Source organism: Cryphonectria parasitica, assembly GCF_011745365.1.
Source record: "Cryphonectria parasitica EP155 unplaced genomic scaffold M406scaffold_5, whole genome shotgun sequence".
NCBI classification, from domain to species: Eukaryota; Fungi; Ascomycota; class Sordariomycetes; order Diaporthales; family Cryphonectriaceae; genus Cryphonectria; species Cryphonectria parasitica.
Window position 1 is genome coordinate 162,710 of NW_024468913.1, and position 15,535 is coordinate 178,244.

At 52.8% G+C, this 15,535-nt stretch overlaps 4 protein-coding genes across 4 annotated transcripts; 2 read left to right on the forward strand and 2 right to left on the reverse strand.

The window, feature by feature from the left end:
- Positions 1 to 565: 565 nt before the first annotated feature.
- Positions 566 to 2,026, reverse strand: M406DRAFT_71340 (uncharacterized protein; the record flags this gene model as incomplete). Its single annotated transcript, XM_040925413.1, has 1 exon — positions 566 to 2,026. The coding sequence occupies one exon, from the start codon at positions 2,024 to 2,026 to the stop codon at positions 566 to 568; it is 1,461 nt and encodes a 486-aa protein (XP_040775056.1).
- Positions 2,027 to 4,369: 2,343 nt separating this feature from the next.
- Positions 4,370 to 4,820, forward strand: M406DRAFT_71339 (uncharacterized protein; the record flags this gene model as incomplete). The annotated part of the gene is made up of 3 exons (XM_040925412.1): positions 4,370 to 4,413; positions 4,470 to 4,572; positions 4,647 to 4,820. The coding sequence occupies 3 exons, from the start codon at positions 4,370 to 4,372 to the stop codon at positions 4,818 to 4,820; spliced, it is 321 nt and encodes a 106-aa protein (XP_040775057.1).
- Positions 4,821 to 6,332: 1,512 nt separating this feature from the next.
- M406DRAFT_339798 (uncharacterized protein) lies at positions 6,333 to 8,468 on the forward strand (the record flags this gene model as incomplete). The annotated part of the gene is made up of 6 exons (XM_040921489.1): positions 6,333 to 6,406; positions 6,474 to 6,636; positions 6,702 to 7,016; positions 7,089 to 7,163; positions 7,430 to 7,589; positions 7,651 to 8,468. The coding sequence occupies 6 exons, from the start codon at positions 6,333 to 6,335 to the stop codon at positions 8,466 to 8,468; spliced, it is 1,605 nt and encodes a 534-aa protein (XP_040775058.1).
- Positions 8,469 to 10,490: 2,022 nt separating this feature from the next.
- M406DRAFT_346420 (uncharacterized protein) lies at positions 10,491 to 14,709 on the reverse strand (the record flags this gene model as incomplete). Its single annotated transcript, XM_040922186.1, has 4 exons — positions 10,491 to 10,958; positions 11,011 to 11,846; positions 11,910 to 12,061; positions 12,239 to 14,709. The coding sequence occupies 4 exons, from the start codon at positions 14,707 to 14,709 to the stop codon at positions 10,818 to 10,820; spliced, it is 3,600 nt and encodes a 1,199-aa protein (XP_040775059.1). The 3' UTR covers positions 10,491 to 10,817.
- Positions 14,710 to 15,535: the final 826 nt, after the last annotated feature.

The window sequence follows — 15,535 nt, forward strand, 5'->3', positions numbered from 1 at the left end:
TTTTTTTTTTTGGGGGGGGGGGGGGGGAGAGTTTGTATTCTATATATTCTCGGACGATCCATACGCACGCCAAAGGCAATCGAAATTGTTTTCCTTCTTCCATCTTCTCGCGCAGGAGGCCGGTGAAGTTATGTTCATACTTATTCACATGATCTCGAGCATTCTCGGCCGAAGTCGAGCTGCTTCCCACTGCGCCACGCATGGCTGTCCAAAATTCTGGAGAAACCAGGAACGCGTTTGTAGTAGTTGCGACAACCTTTCTGTCGGCACCAGTACACCTCAAAGCCATCTTGATCGAACGTCAGATCATACGAGTCCGGATCGAGGGATTCGTACCAATCGCCGCTCACACGACCTTCGGAGCCAAGAGGCAACGATCGTCTGTATTTAATTTGCAGACAAGGCTTGCCGCTGTGGCAAGGACTAAGCTCGACTTCACATGCGCCGGTCCCGCTACCCCAAACCTGCGCGCAGTGAATTTTGAGGCCGCGTCACACCTTTTAGTCATCTCAGAGTCCACCCGCCGGAGTGAAGAAGGCGGCGGCGAAGGCGAAGGCAGCGGTAGTCATGAGTCGCCCAGTCGTCTCGCAGGGTTCATGCGGCATGTCTTCTTGGGGTCCAAAGGTTGGCAGATCCGCCAGCCGGTCTCGTGCAGGCCCTCGAAACGAATACAATTGCAGGCGTTGGGATCGAAACAACGGAACTCCGGGGGAGCCATCCCGGGGGCTAAGTGTGGGAAGAGGAACCGCCCAGCATTATCGCCATCACGAAGTTTGCTCAGGAGCTGAGTCCTCAGGGCCTCGGCGCTGGGGGGCCAGTTCTCTAGTCCAATAGGCAGGTGTGTAGTCCAATACATGGTGAGTCTGAACGGGCTGGAGAGGCGGACAGTCGGGTACGGCCAGTCGACACACGGGCAGTCCATGCTGCTGTAGGGATCTGATGCGCGCGGGTCGCCCTCAAGCCTCCATCTGGAATCCTCGCATGCTACAAGGTGGCTGGTGTCCTTGCACTGAAATTCAGCCTTACTCCACTTCCACACGTCCGATCCAGCCTTGATTTTGCGTCTCATTTCCTCCACGTCGGATAGGTATATCACCCCGCTGTCATGGGCGCAAGATCGGAGAAACCCCCGGTGGGCAATACACTTCCGAAAATTCCGGTGAATCGCGCCACGGTCCGCCGGATCGAAGAGACAGGCCGGGTGGTCAGCTTGGCATCCAGAGCAGTAAAGATATTTGCGCAGCCGCTCGACCCGGTGCTCCCAGTGCTTTTTGTTGCTGGCCGCCGCAAGGCACCCAGCGCAGTACGCGTCCCTGCCTAGTCTGTGAAGCAGGTCAGGTCGGTCGTTCACATGCCACGGGCCACCGTAGCCCTCGATTTGGAGGTGGAACTCGGTGTGGTAGCCAAAGTGCTCTATAGAGTAAAAGCGCGGCCACGTGAAGGGTCCCTCGTTGTCTTTTGGCAGGTAGGTGCGCTGACGCTTGAGGATGACAGGAGCGCAAAGGGCTGGAAAGTGGCGGGCCACACGGCGAAGACACTCCACGTCTGCGTTGCTGTCGAGCATGTGGATGATCTTGGTGAGAACGGCGTCCGGAAGGCGGTGGAGCGGGCTTAGCTGTTGGTTGTGCCATGATGCCGCAATGAGTGGGTCCATGTTTTCATGAGAAGGAGGGTCCATATTATCATGGGAAGGAGGATCTGTATTATCATGGGAAGGAGTATCCATCTTATCATGGGAAGGAGAGTCCATCTTATCATGGGAAGGAGGGTCCGTATTATTATCAGAAGGAGGGTCCATCTTGTCATGTGAAGGAGGGTCTGACGCAGGTAGCGGGTCCAGCGCTGGCTGTGATTGCTCCGTGTATGGTGGTGGTGGTAGGAGGGTTGGTGAACCGCTTGTAGCTGACGACGATGACGACGGCATCATCATGGCCTCGTCGCCGGTGGTAGATGAGGAATGGTTGCTGACATTGCTCTGCCGCCGACGACGACGGAAGAAAAGGTGATTGAAATAGTCAATAATCATAACTGTATTTGATCTCTTTGTATTGGTTGATGCCTAAGGAATTTGGTATGTCGTGTAGGGAACAGGAAAGGTGGGTGGAAAGGGGGAGGGGCGCGCAGAGGATGAGGCAAGCTTCGTAGATTATGGGATAGGGAGAGAAGAAGGATCTTTTTATACTACTTGAGGACGTTACGGCTAAATCGCCTCTAGTCTGCAATGATTCACATGCTAACAGCAAGAAAGATACTAAACCATCCACCAGCACAAGGTTGAGAAACGCATGTCCAGCCAGCTGAGGACGGACCGCTGCTAGCTGAGCACCAGCAGGCCAAGTGAGTATTTATTCCTCGCAGGTGCTTAAGTACTGGGTCACTAGAATACAGGTTGACTATTGGATTGGATGGCGCATGCACACTTGTTGTAGTTTCGGATGATCATTGCTCATACAAATCGAGTGACCAAGCCAAATGGTCACTTGATTAGTAGACATTTTGCAAACCCCTAAACTGTAGGCATGTGTAAGTACGGCACACAAGCAATTTTGTGAGCACTTTTGTAGTCTTTGTTGCCGATATTTTTCCAGAATATCCTCGGTTGTGTTTCTGTGCTCAACTATTCTGTTCTTGCCACAGTCTTATTCCAATTATGCAACTAGGTACTTGGCTAGGGAGGGTCTTTTCTCTGCAAGGTTGTACCCAGTCAGCACGTTTGTTCAAAGCTAAGTGATATTGTCTTTGATCAAAATGTCCGAAGACGTGTCTTCATGAGATACTGTATCGATAGTGGATGTATGGGAGATACACTTCGCTCGGTTGCCAACGGGAGTATGGGTGATCGCTACCCCCAGCGCCTTAATTATTCAAACACCAGATCCGGGCGCCAAGCAGCCCCATCATCAAATCTCGAGAGACCAACCTTAAGCGACGTGGTGATGATCATATTGTTGCTGATGTAAGTAGTGTAGTTACTGGTTCTTCCACCATCGCTCTTGAAGACAAGACTGGCTATTAATCTTTTTGAAGATCTGAGGGAAGCAGTGTTAATGTTATGTCGAAGGCAAATATTGTTCCTTGAATATACAACTCTGGGAAACGCTGATAGTCATTTCTCTGTCTTCCCAGAGCTTCTGGCTATGAGTCCCGACACCTTCGTCTTTGTCAGCATTTCTGGATCTGCACAGCATCTAGCTATATGTTTTTTTTTTTTTGGTTTTTTTTTTTTTTTTTTTTAATTCGTTTTGCTTTCTTGCAGTGGCCAAAGTTCAGAAATCTAACACCGCATCCTCAGTACACTGGGTATTGCTCCACAGAAAGTTCGCGGCGTTCTGGTGGTCAGCTACAAGTCCAAAATAGATGTAACGCGTGCGCCAGGAAGAACTGAGTAAGGCTGTATGGGAACATCTGCGTTGATTAAGGTTTGAAGCTTCCTTATTCTGTTTTATGCATGAAAAAGGCGATTGAAGGATGCTGTATTTTATTAACATCAAGCCAAGCCAACCACTTTGGCCTAGCAATGATTCGTTTCCTGCACACATGACTCATTCAATTGTGGCGCGGCGCCTGATTGTAATCTCTTGGGCGGTTCCTCCATCCAGATCAAGATATCCTGAAACCCTTCATGCAGGGGCTGGCTGATCCACGATGAGAAAACCTCTGCGGCGTCCAGCCCAGGAGACCTCGTTACACATGAGCTATCTCGTATACACAATCGGGCCTGGGCAGCGGCTCAACGGTCGCCCACCAACAACGACCATCACAATATGGAGTGTGATCAACATCTGACCCTGCGCCTGATTCCTACTCCAGTTTTCTGTGCCGAGCCAAGCAGAGAAAATCTCCACCGGCAATTATTTATGCTTTCTGCGCAGGAGTTCTACATTCATGCAATTGCTGCATTTGGTTGTGCGCGCGCTCGAGGAGGATCGTCTTCTGAGGAGTAGATACACTTTCTATCATCGTCTACAAGTTCGCACTACTTGCTGATTTTCGATCTACCCATGTTCCGCTTAGAGGATAGATCTCTGGTGCCCTGGGTAGGGCGGGTGGATCCTGTTTATTGCAGGTAGAGGCTGCGCAGAAGTTTATTCCCAGGACGCAGGGAACCTGAGTCGTTTGAGGCGTCGATGCTTTCATACGCGTCCGACAACTGTATAAATCGACATCCAGCTGGTCGTCAAAAAGGATTGTTCTCAGTGCGTTCAAATCATCCTCAGTGTAGAATCCCTTCACATTCGTTCATCTCGTACAATCTTCAACAAGCCTGACCTTACGTACACACTCTCTTTACAAGGCCCGTCTCTTTCATTTGAGGCCACTTCAGACTTTGTCCTTGGACTCTAGAATACCACGAAGACCATCATACATAATGCGTTTTTATATTGCCTTGGTCGCAGCCTTTGCCGGCGTCTCGTGAGTGCAACCACCCTAATCTGGAACGGTCGCTATTACTGACCAAACAATTTCAGTTTTGCGGATATGCACTACAGCTGCACCTGCCACAATGGCGATAGCTACAACTGGCGAATCACTAGCCCTGCTTGCTCATTTTACGCACCCGATCGCCCTGCGGTGAGTTGGCCCACGTATACTTATCGATACCCACAAAACTCGTTCATAACTGACCATGCGCGATCACGGAGCAGGACGTCTCTTATGTCACGGACACGGGCCGCTGCACATCTGCATCTGGTAGCCAGATCGATGGTGACTCGTGGCAAGCGGCCTGCCAGAAGATTGCGACAGAGGGCTTTGACTGTGCTGACGGTCAGGGCAAGTGCTATGCAGAGTCGAGTGATGTGACCGGCTCTTGTGATTAAAACTTCCCTGGGTTTAAGACAAATGAGAGGGTTTTGCGATCAAACACTTTTCGAGTTTGAGTTAGGCACAAGATTGCCAGCGCCACAATATGGTGATGGAACTTTTTTGTACATAAACCTGAGAGTTTCTTACCCTTTTGACAAATATACAAAGCTGAGAGCAAGCTTTTGACAACTTCTCGTGACTTCTTACTGGTGGGTATTTCAATGTATCTACACCCCTTTGATCACGCCGCACAATATACCCACCGCTGCGCTCACCGCCCGATCATGACGCATGCTCTAGTTACCCAGCTTCGAACAACTGGAGTCGGGGAGGGTATAAAGCTAGCGTAAAGCACTGAGCGATGGACATGCATAACACAGGCAATATGAACACGCAGAGGAGGCCTAGTAGGCCCGGCCGGTAGCTGCGGCGGTGTGTGAGGTGGTGGGGTTGACCACAACTGACCCGATCCCAGCGCCGGCAGCAAGCGAAGTGCCAATATTCCTCCGTATTTCCTCTTCTTCTTTCCTTGGTTGGTGACACAGCACCCGCTGTTGGTGGTGTTGCATGCTAGGAGAGAAAGTGGTTCTTGGCAATACCGGTCATAAGATGTCGAAGACATTCTCATTGACACCTTCAACATTGTGCATGATACAGCGCTCGTGTTTGTTCTTGATACCGCGTGTACATTTCCTCGATGTACCACGTCTTTTACGCGGAGGGGTCTCATATGCAGTGATATTGTCGGTCATCGCCTGTCCAGCACGGTCGAGAATGATGCCATCCCGGATGTCCCACTGGTAGTTGTGCTTTTGCAGACCTGTTCCAGCCCCACCATCTCAATTTTTCTACTAGGGGAGTGCATCTCTGCCATGCTCACCAATCTAATACTAGGAGAAGTACAGGCGACGAGAGATGCACATTTGGCGGTGATAATAGCCAGATCCTGAGATGTCTAGAATGAGACGTCATGCCGGGGCACTTGCATTTGATCATTTTCTGTGAGAAATCCAGTGAGTCCCTAGGCCCATTCGCGCCACCCGCCCTCAATCTGGATGACCTCAAGTCACATAGCCAGCTCTTCTCGGATCGGCTTTCCTTCTTTCCTTTCTTTATTATGTAGCGCATCAAGTCACTCTTCTCTCTTCGGCAGCAGGCGGTTTTGTGTTTTCCACACCGGCAGAACGACTCACCTCGCTATTATTTATTGCTCCCCTAAATGCCATTTCAAATTCTGCAAGGAATGCTCTTCACCAGAATGGTTGTGTCGCGAGGCACAAATGCTCCATCTTGTGATAACCACAACAGCTACAAAATTTCAATACCAAGTGGGAACACACGTGATAGCGCCACATCCAATCAGGAGCAGCGAGATTGCATCCATGCATAGTTTGGGACAAGCTACCTACTAGCCACAAAGATTTCTTGAACTGATTCTTTCAAAATCGCTTGAGGCTTCGGAGGCGAGGTATTGCAGCTCGAGCATCAGCATTCCTTTTTTATCATCAAGGCTCTATACGGAGAATATGGCCTCGAGGTCATTCAAGCGTCTGATTGTGTGCTGTGATGGCAGCTGGATGAATGCCTTGGGTAAACAAGGGTGAGAGGGGAGAGGAAGAGAAAGCGGGGTGTCTGTTGTGCCATCAGTGCTGACAACCACGCATCAGCGAATCCTCTCCACCATCCAATGTTTGGCGGATCTGCCGTCTCTTCCGCAATGTGTGCGAGAATGGATGTAATCAGATCGTATATTATCATGCCGGCGTGGGCAGTTCGGGCTCCAGGCTGGACTCCGTGACCGGCGGGGACTTCGGCGTCGGGCTGGATGCGGTGAGTCGCATTGACAATTGCAATGTAGGTTCTGCAGCCCATCTCCATCTGACACTGATGCACAGGACATTCGTGAGCTGTATAGCTTCATCTGCATGAACTACGTTGATGGAGATGATATCATCCTCATCGGGTTTTCTCGTGGCGCTTTTACAGCGCGTGCTGTGGCAGACATGATCGCGTCGTTGGGCCTGCTGTCGCACAATGGTCTCGACCACTTCTACGAGATCTTCACGGATTACCAGTTGATGGGAAGCAAGAGTCGCGACCCTCAGAAGTATCTTTTCAAAGGGCTCCAGCCGTACGGTGATGAGAAGGGAACGGCAAAGATCCTTTGGGAAGAGGAGCGCAAGCGTCAATACCGTCATGCCCTGAATCAGGTTGGTCTTACTCTTACCTGCCTTACCATATTCCATGCGACCTGGGTTGACAATGATCCCACCGTCGCTTAGATGGCCTACACTAGAGACACATTTCAGGATGGAGTAACGAAGATCAAAATCAAGGCTGTTGCTGTATGGGATACTGTTGGAGATCTTGGTATTCCGCCGATCCCTTTGCTTGGCCTTCGGGGATCATCACAACAATAAGTCTCCCATTCTCAAGAAGAATATCGTGTATACCACTCACCAAGACCCAATGGACTAACTTTGCTCCATCACATGGCGTTTCACCAACAGCAACGTGGCAAAGGAGGTGGAGAATGCCTTCCAGGTAAGTACTTGCACATATCTTTCACTTACCCAGCAACCTATACCATGTTCATGATGACTGATAGAGAGGCGTCCTTCAGGCTTTGGCACTAGACGAGCCCCGGGCAGCCTTCAGGCCTGCGCTTTGGGAGCGAGTTCATGACAATGAGACCAATCTCAAGCAAGTGTGGTTTCCAGGAAGTCATGCTAATGTTGGTGGCGGCTACTACGATCAGCAGATCGCAAACATTACCCTGGCCTGTGAGTTCACGTCTTGGACCAGAGTTATGATCAAGATCCATGCTCATCACAATGCACACAGGGATGTGTGACCAGCTAATGTCTGTGGCCGTTGAATTTGACATGAACATCATGAAAAAGGTCTTCCTGGCCGGGCTGCAGTGGTCCGCAGCTCATCCTTTCCCGTGGGTTCCTTCTGCAACGAAGGGGCAGCCTCTTCCTTGGGCAAACAGCGACATTTTCCCATCCTCGACGTTTTCCACCTGTTCAAGGGATGAGGAGCATGACGACGTCGCGGTCGAAAGTACGACTGATGTGGCGAGTCTTTGGGCAACAGCCCGTCCCTGGGGTCTTGGGCAGACACGAGCACCTACAAGCTTACTGCAGAAAGCGATGGGACAAGTCACTCGTCGCCCTGGTCATTGTATGCGAATTGAAGAAGACACCAACGAACCGACCCACGAGCCGTTGATGAACACAGGTGAAGCGATACACAGCAGTGTTCGTGTGCGTCTCGTGTGTGGGGGATTGAGTATGGACGACGAGGAGACTTGGACCTGCAAGCCGCTCAGACTGTCAGAGGATTCGAATCAAGTCTGGGAACTGGAACGCGTGGGAACGGCCGACTTGAAGGAGTCATTGTCACTTACTGCAGGAGCCTTCAATCAGGATAGTGCGACAGCATCTGCGCTTCCGCATACACAGGCTACCTGGCAGTGGTCTTGCCCACAAGCTGTTGCTAGGGCAGATAATGCGGATGCAATGCAGGTGAACACAAGCTCAGGAATCCTCCCGGAGGAACCCTTGACGGGAATATGTGAGAGAACCTTGCTTGCATTGACAGCAGGCCAGCAGGATGTCTGGAAGTATGCTGAAGATAGTAAGGGTGCAACATCATAAACCTCTAGAGTGCGTATACTAAGTTCGTATGAGAACTCGGTGTCAGAATTGAGAGTCAGTTGCGCCATGGTTCCATTTGCAGCAGATTATGACGGCAGGATCTTTCTATGAATGACTGTACCACCCTGCGTATCGTAGTCCATCGCAGCTTCGAACGCTATGTTGTTCACGCCCAAGTGCTACAGCCACTCCACTGAAGTAACCCACCAATCCTTTGACAACAACATAAGTCGACCTATGTCACGTTAGTATCTACCGTTACTAATGTCACCAAATGGCATTACATCGGGGCTGAGCTTCAGAGCCGATGCGCTTTATCCAGTTTGACCCATCCCTTGAAGAAATCAATGTCTCAGCCAGTCATGGTCAGCTCGTAGCCTAATGAATACCACGGCCAGCCGAGACGGATATGGCTGCAGACACGTGCTAGGGTTTCCACGGCCACGAGTGGCCTTGTCTGGGTGACTAGACTCTGGCAATGTAACTGGACGTAGGATTTGAGTAAGACCCAGTGCATATGCTGCTGGTGGACTGACCAGCGTTTCTTGGATGCTCCCGAGGAGGAAAATGACTGCACTGCAGCTGGATTGACGTTGGATTCTGAGATGCGGTAGTTTCTTTAGCAAGAGCCACCTGCAAACGCGTCGCCCATGGACCATGGCTGGCGATAAGTACCTGCTAATTAACCATGCCTTTGTAGACGTAACGCTACTCCCGTTGATGACTGCATAGGTACTATAATGTATACATTTAGAAATAAGCGATGTGGCACCAGGCTTTCTTTCTTATGGCCAGATGCCGAAGCCTCGGAACAGCTTAGCTCATTGATGTCAGAGTATCGTACTAGGTGATCCTGCAGGTGTTTAATATCATTGAAACCAGTTTTTTTTTAGTTTTTTTTTTAGTGCTCAGCATGGCTGGACTTTTGACTCCATCCTGAACTATGAGATCGTTCTTGCGAACGGCAGTATTGTCGATGTCCAATGCGACGATGACCTACTCATCGCCCTCCGTGGAGGATCGAGCAATTTCAGCGTTGTAACGCGCGTGGATATACAGGGTTTCGAACAAGGTAACCTGTGGGCAGGGTTCCTCTTCGCGCCCATCTCGACGCTCGACAATCACATTGAGCAGTTTTGTGAACTTCAGTAAACCCAGTATCTACAATGTATACGCGTCGATGGACATGGCCATCGCCTATAGCGCTGCAGAGGGAAGGTTTATCATCAACCAGCCTGTGCACTTCAAGCCCGTTGTAAATCCAGACGTGTACGCGGACCTGCTAAGTCTGCCTCAGATGTCCAATCCGTTGAGAATCACAAATTTGACGGATCTGACGGCGGAAGCAGCCTCTCTGCAGGTAACTAGGTTGAGGTACGGTCCATATCACATTATGATGTATAACCTAGGCCTTTTTACGAAAGTTATAAACGTGAAACGAGAGAAATCAAGAAGTCAAGAGGCTAATCATCTCACAGGCCCAACTATCATGCCATCATGCTGAAGGCAACCACAGAAGTCATGATTGCCTCGTGGGCCGCCTTCAACGCAAGCATCCCTTCCATCTCAGGCGTGGCGAACATCAGCTAGTCCATCGTCTTTGAGCCTATCCCCCCGGCGATCTACGCGCGAAATGCCTACGATAACTCGTTGGGCCTAGAGACGAGAAATGGTTCTTTGATAGCCCTCCTCCTCATGGCAGCGTGGATGGACGCAGGGGATGCCAACACGGTCTACGGGGCGACAGCTTCGTTGACGAGAAAATCAAGGCCGCAGCGACCAACCTGGGGGCTTGGGATCCATACGTGTTTCTAAACTACGCAGACCAGTCTCAACATCCCATCGCGAGCTACGGCTCAGAGAGCGTCGCCATGCTTCAACGCGTGCGTGACGAGGTCGATCCAAACAAGGTGTTCACAAAGCAAGTGCCTGGAAGATTCAAGATACCAAATCGAGGGTAATTTTGACGGACGTCAGAACTACTTGCACGACAATTGAACATAGGAATAGACAAAAGATGCACGTGGTTACTGGCGTCACATTCTATCTTGCCCATCACGTCCCAGGCGCCAGGGACGAGGGGCCTCCAAGGGTTGACAATGGCACTAGGGTGCATGATAAGTGTTCATTGCTTCCGCACTCCCGTCTCCTCAGACAAGACTGTGCTTCCGCCGAACTTGACGCTCTTGCGCCGTTCTCGCTCACCTACTCCAGCCCGACCTGGACTCGTGCTCAGACCAAGCGAAGCGCCAGAACGACCAGCGTTGTTATCGCTGCTGGCACCGCTGAGATGAATGGCAGATGCAGCGTGCCTCAGCCCGCCACTGGCCAGTGACTCACGGGCAGACTCTACAGCGCGGCTCTGTGGGATGTCTTTTGCGTCGCTATAAACGCTGCCCTCGGCGAGGCTGCCCTCGCCGCCTCGTCGTCGACTTCCTCGTGAGCCGACAATGATATCATCGTTGCTGAGCGATCCTGCCATATACCGACCTGCAGAGAATTTTGGTGTAGTAGTGCCGCTTAGATTGGCCCTTCGGTTCACTTCCTTGACTAAACGACTGACCTCCTCTGTTCTTGCTACAGTGGACTCGGCCCGGTACTTCCCTGGAAGGCACGCATGTCCACAACCATCGAAGGGGCAGCAGCCGTCTGACAAAAGACTCGTGCCGTGACCATCTACAGACGATTCGGGCTCTTCATTCTCAACTTCGGAGTGCCAGCTCTGGAGACACGACGCGTGGCCCCCATGCCCACAACCACCGCAGTACCACCATGTCGACAAGGGAGCGTCTTCTTGCTCGGCCCCAGACGCATAGAGAAGGTCGGAGGTGATGTCGACTGCGGTGGTGGCTTCGGCCATATCGCGATGACGACAGATGGCGCACGGGGCCATAACTGCGGAGCAGCGCTCACACTGCCAGATTGGGTTCGGTCTTTTGCTCGTTCGACGGCGGTCAATCTCCCTAGGCTTGTGGCAGGTAGGGCAGATGAAGGCGGCCGTATTGTTAAATTGCGCTGGTCTGAAAACGGCCGGGTAGTCGTCGCCCCACTCCGAGAGGGACTCGCCAGGCCAGCCTTTGACGCACAACTTCCGGAGAACCGCTGCCTGCGTAAACAGCTTCATGCTCATAAGCCTAGAGTGGTGCTGTTTGAGGATGGCGGTTGCCTGGAAAGGATCGATCACGTTGTCGTCGCGGAGCAGCGGTCTCAAGAGGAGCACCATCGCAGAAGCATTCAGAGCTGAAGACCTGGTCTCGAAGTCCAGAGCCCACGACACGATTTTTGAGGGGTTGAGAGGACTCGGCGAGCCGAATGCTCTCTCTTCCTCCCAGGCGATTGGGTACGGGTACGGGGGATCATCCCACCACGGTAGGAAATCTGCTTCCCGGGGCAGTTCGGGATCCTCATAGCGGATCTCAAAAGAGCTGTGCGGGCTCACACCAACAGACGCCGTCTGAGAATTGTCCTGCGGATAGCTGTCAGGCCTGGGGTGTGACTCTCCCTTCTCAGAATTGACGCTGTCCATGGTGGTCTGTGTGATAATTGGGGGCTGCTCATCATCCGTAGATTGCGTTGCCATCGCGCTCATCGAGCTGTCTCGGACGAGAACTCCGGGTTGCCGGCTTGGAGAGTTGCGATCCGGTACCATGGCGCCTCTGATTCGGCCTTCGTACTCACCGGTGCTAGCGCTGTGGGTAAGCTGAGGATGATGTATCGAAGCTCCAGGTCTGTTGTGGCTCAGTCTTAGGAGGGGGGAGCTGGAAGAGGACGCTGCAAGCTGCGTGGTCTGCCTGCTACCGCTGGAGATGGAGAACATCTGGCCGTAGCTCTCGTCCGAGTCCTGCCTCGCGATGAACCTCCTCACACTGCCACGAGACCCTGGCTCAAACCCCTCATGACCATTCAGCGCGGGCACATCAATGGCTTTGCTGATGGTCTCTGTATCGTAGAAGTCATAGCCCTCGGTGCTCGCGTATGCATCACTGTCGTTACTCAGGGTAGAGATGGGTTCGGAGTCCAACCTTTTCCGCAGCGATGGGCGCTGTTGCAGCGGTGCAGGGAGTGCGAAGCTGGCGCCTTCTTGCACTGGCGTCAGCTTCTTCCCAAAAGCAAAGTTGTGATCAGCATGAGCAAGACTTTTTTCCATGGATTGGCTAAGTTCATCATCCACCGGCCGAGCAAGAGGAGTAGGGGCATTTGATGTGCTCTCGAACTCCTCTGATAACAAGGAGCGAAGTGCGCCCGCCTTCTCGGTACCGGTCGAGGGTGACAGGCCAGCCACCGAGGCACGGCTGGGCCCCCTCGAGCCTGCCTGGTCGGCACCGAGGTTCTTGGATGCCGATTTGGGTTTAAGCTTCCGCCTGGCCCTCTCTGATCTTTCCAGCTCGCCGCTTCGTCGGTCGAGATGGTATTGCGCTCTCCTCGGAAGCAGCAGCTGCACAGCATGAGCCAACAAGAGCCATGTCTGCGACAGGCGGAAAAGACCAATGGCCTCTGCGGCCTTGGAGTAGTGGTGTAGTATCAACACGACACGGTCCTCGAGGGAGCCTGCATCCTTCCTACAAGGCAGCAAGTCCTGGAGGGTCTCCAAATAATGTGTCGAGAGGTACTTGTAAACATGGAACTTGTCTGCCGAGGGGACTCTGCCTACGGCCATGGCTTGTTGGGTCTTGTAGAGACCAGCCGCTTTGATCGACTGGGCTAATGCCAGGATCGGGGCGTCTGGGGCTCCAGGAGGGGTGGTGATGTGAATCTGAGCCGATCGCCCGGTGGTCGGCGCGCGCCTCTGCTTTGGCCGAGCCCGGCGCGCGCCCAAGAAGCTGCCGGCGACCTCGTCGTCCGAGTCGCTACGGCTGATGCTCAGCATGGTACCTGCCGTCGGGCTAGAGCTGTATGACGGTGGGATCATCTCGGTAGGGACGATGGACGGATGTGGTCGTCGGAGCGGAGGCCGCTCGTCGAGGAAGGCCATGACCTCTCCGTGGGAGGAGAATGCGAGCGCGGAGGTAGGGATCTGATCGACGGCCTTCGGCGCATGGGCTATATCGAACTGGTTGAAGAGGCCATCGTGGCCAACGGTCCACAGCAGGTCTTGATCGTGCCAGAGGAGGGCAGAAGGTGGTGCGTCAAAATTTTGGAGCTTCTTGAAGGGCATTGTAGGCCTTGCCAGGTCCCATACGTGACAGAGATTGAGGCCCTGCCGGCTGCTGTCGTCGTAGGTGACTGCGAGCTGGGCGGCCCGTTTCCCCTGGGCAGTGGCGGACCAGATGCCCGGCCGCCATGCGAGGTCGGCGACCGGGGCTGGAGTATATATGGTGCACTTGGGCTTCTGGCGCTTGTCGGCTGATGCAGATACATCCCAGACGAAACATCTCTTATCCCAGCCCGCGCTGGCTAAGTGGTCTCCATCAAAGTGCCAGGCAAGGGAGGTACAAGCGGCGTCGTGTGCGTTGATGCGCAACACGGGCGCAGTCGATTTCCTGATGTCCCACTTCAATACAACACCCTGATCGGTACCGCAGGCGAAGTAAAAGGCTCCTTCAATGTTGGGGGACCACTGCAGGCACTGGATGCCACCGGCGTTGCACTTGAAGGACTGTATAGCACGGAAGGTCAGGTGGCCGGTGTGTGTTCGGACAGGATTCATGATGTCGAAGCAGCGCACGATGCCGTCCTGGCTCCCGGCGAGCATCTTGGAGGATCGCGGATTGATATCGAGCGTATTGATCTGGCGGGAGTCTTCCCTCATGTGTATGACCTCCATGGGCGCGCCATCAGCACCGCCGCCCAGGCGCGTCAGGTCATACTGAAAGATCTTGCCGTTGGCGCAGGCCGTGAAGATGGTTGTATCACCTCGTCCCTTGAGCCACTTGACATCCTTGATAGATAGCTGGTCGGCGACTGACACGGTGGAGTTCTTGACGACGGGCTGGGCGAGAATGGCCGCGCGCAAGTCGATGCCGGCCTGTATCGATCTGCCCTGCAGGTGGACAATCTTGAGTATGTGACGTCCGGCGAGGATGGCACTGCGTCCGTCCGAGGAGCGGTCGAGGCAATCGATCGGGCAACCAGCGTCGAGGAAGGCATCTTGAGAGCGGCTGGGGCGGTAGAGGGTGCCGGTCTGGGAATAAGGCGACGAGTTGACGCCGAGGTTGGTCGGGTGAGGGGCGGTGGGATGGTCGACAGAGGAGGAGGGCGAGGGTGAGGCGTCGACAGCGACCTTGCCGAGAAGTCTCCTCATGGTCCTGTCTTGGGTATATATGATGGCTTAGACCCTAGCTCCACCTCGTCCCCCTCTCGCGTGGGGCTAGGGTTTGTCCCACGATGCCAAATACCTCTGCTCTATGGGCTCTCGATGGGGCTCCGGATTGTCTGATGGCTGCCAAGAGACAATGTGAGGGCCATGGCCAAGGATTGCTGGTGAGTTGTTATCGCATAGCAGAAATGCTAGAGGGGAGGCAATGTTATACAGGAATCCAAAACGAGGGGTTGTGGTGTTTAGGTTGTCATTTGGAGTGGTGATGCTTATCTGTCTGGAGCTCTTTTGGTGTTCAGGTAATGAATGACTGAACCGACCCCAGCAGCCAAAAAGTGACATCAAGTGGTTCTGCAGGGAAACGCTAGGGGAACACTAACGGTGGGAGCCAACCCAAACGCAGTGCTGTACATAGTAGTGGCTCTGGCCCCCATTCCGCCCCTCACTCCCCTGCAAACAGAGACGCGGGGCACCACATCTAGCGTTACTGTAGTGATCAAGCATTCTTGTTGAGATACCGACAATTGCTTGTGCAGCATTTTCTCTTTCAACATTTGCAATTATGGATAGAAGACCTCAACACTGTGCCGTATATTTACAATCAAGAAGTCTCAGACTTAGTAACTGAGGAGTTTGTCTTATATATCTGGCTCGTTTTGAAAAATGACTAAGATGACAGGCACGTGCTAAAATCGCCGTGCACTCGGTAATAATACGATGAAACCCCCCCCCCCTTCTCCTTCTCTTTCCTTCATGTATTTATTGAATACATAGCCCAATATACATATACAATGTCCCCCTCAATTGATCC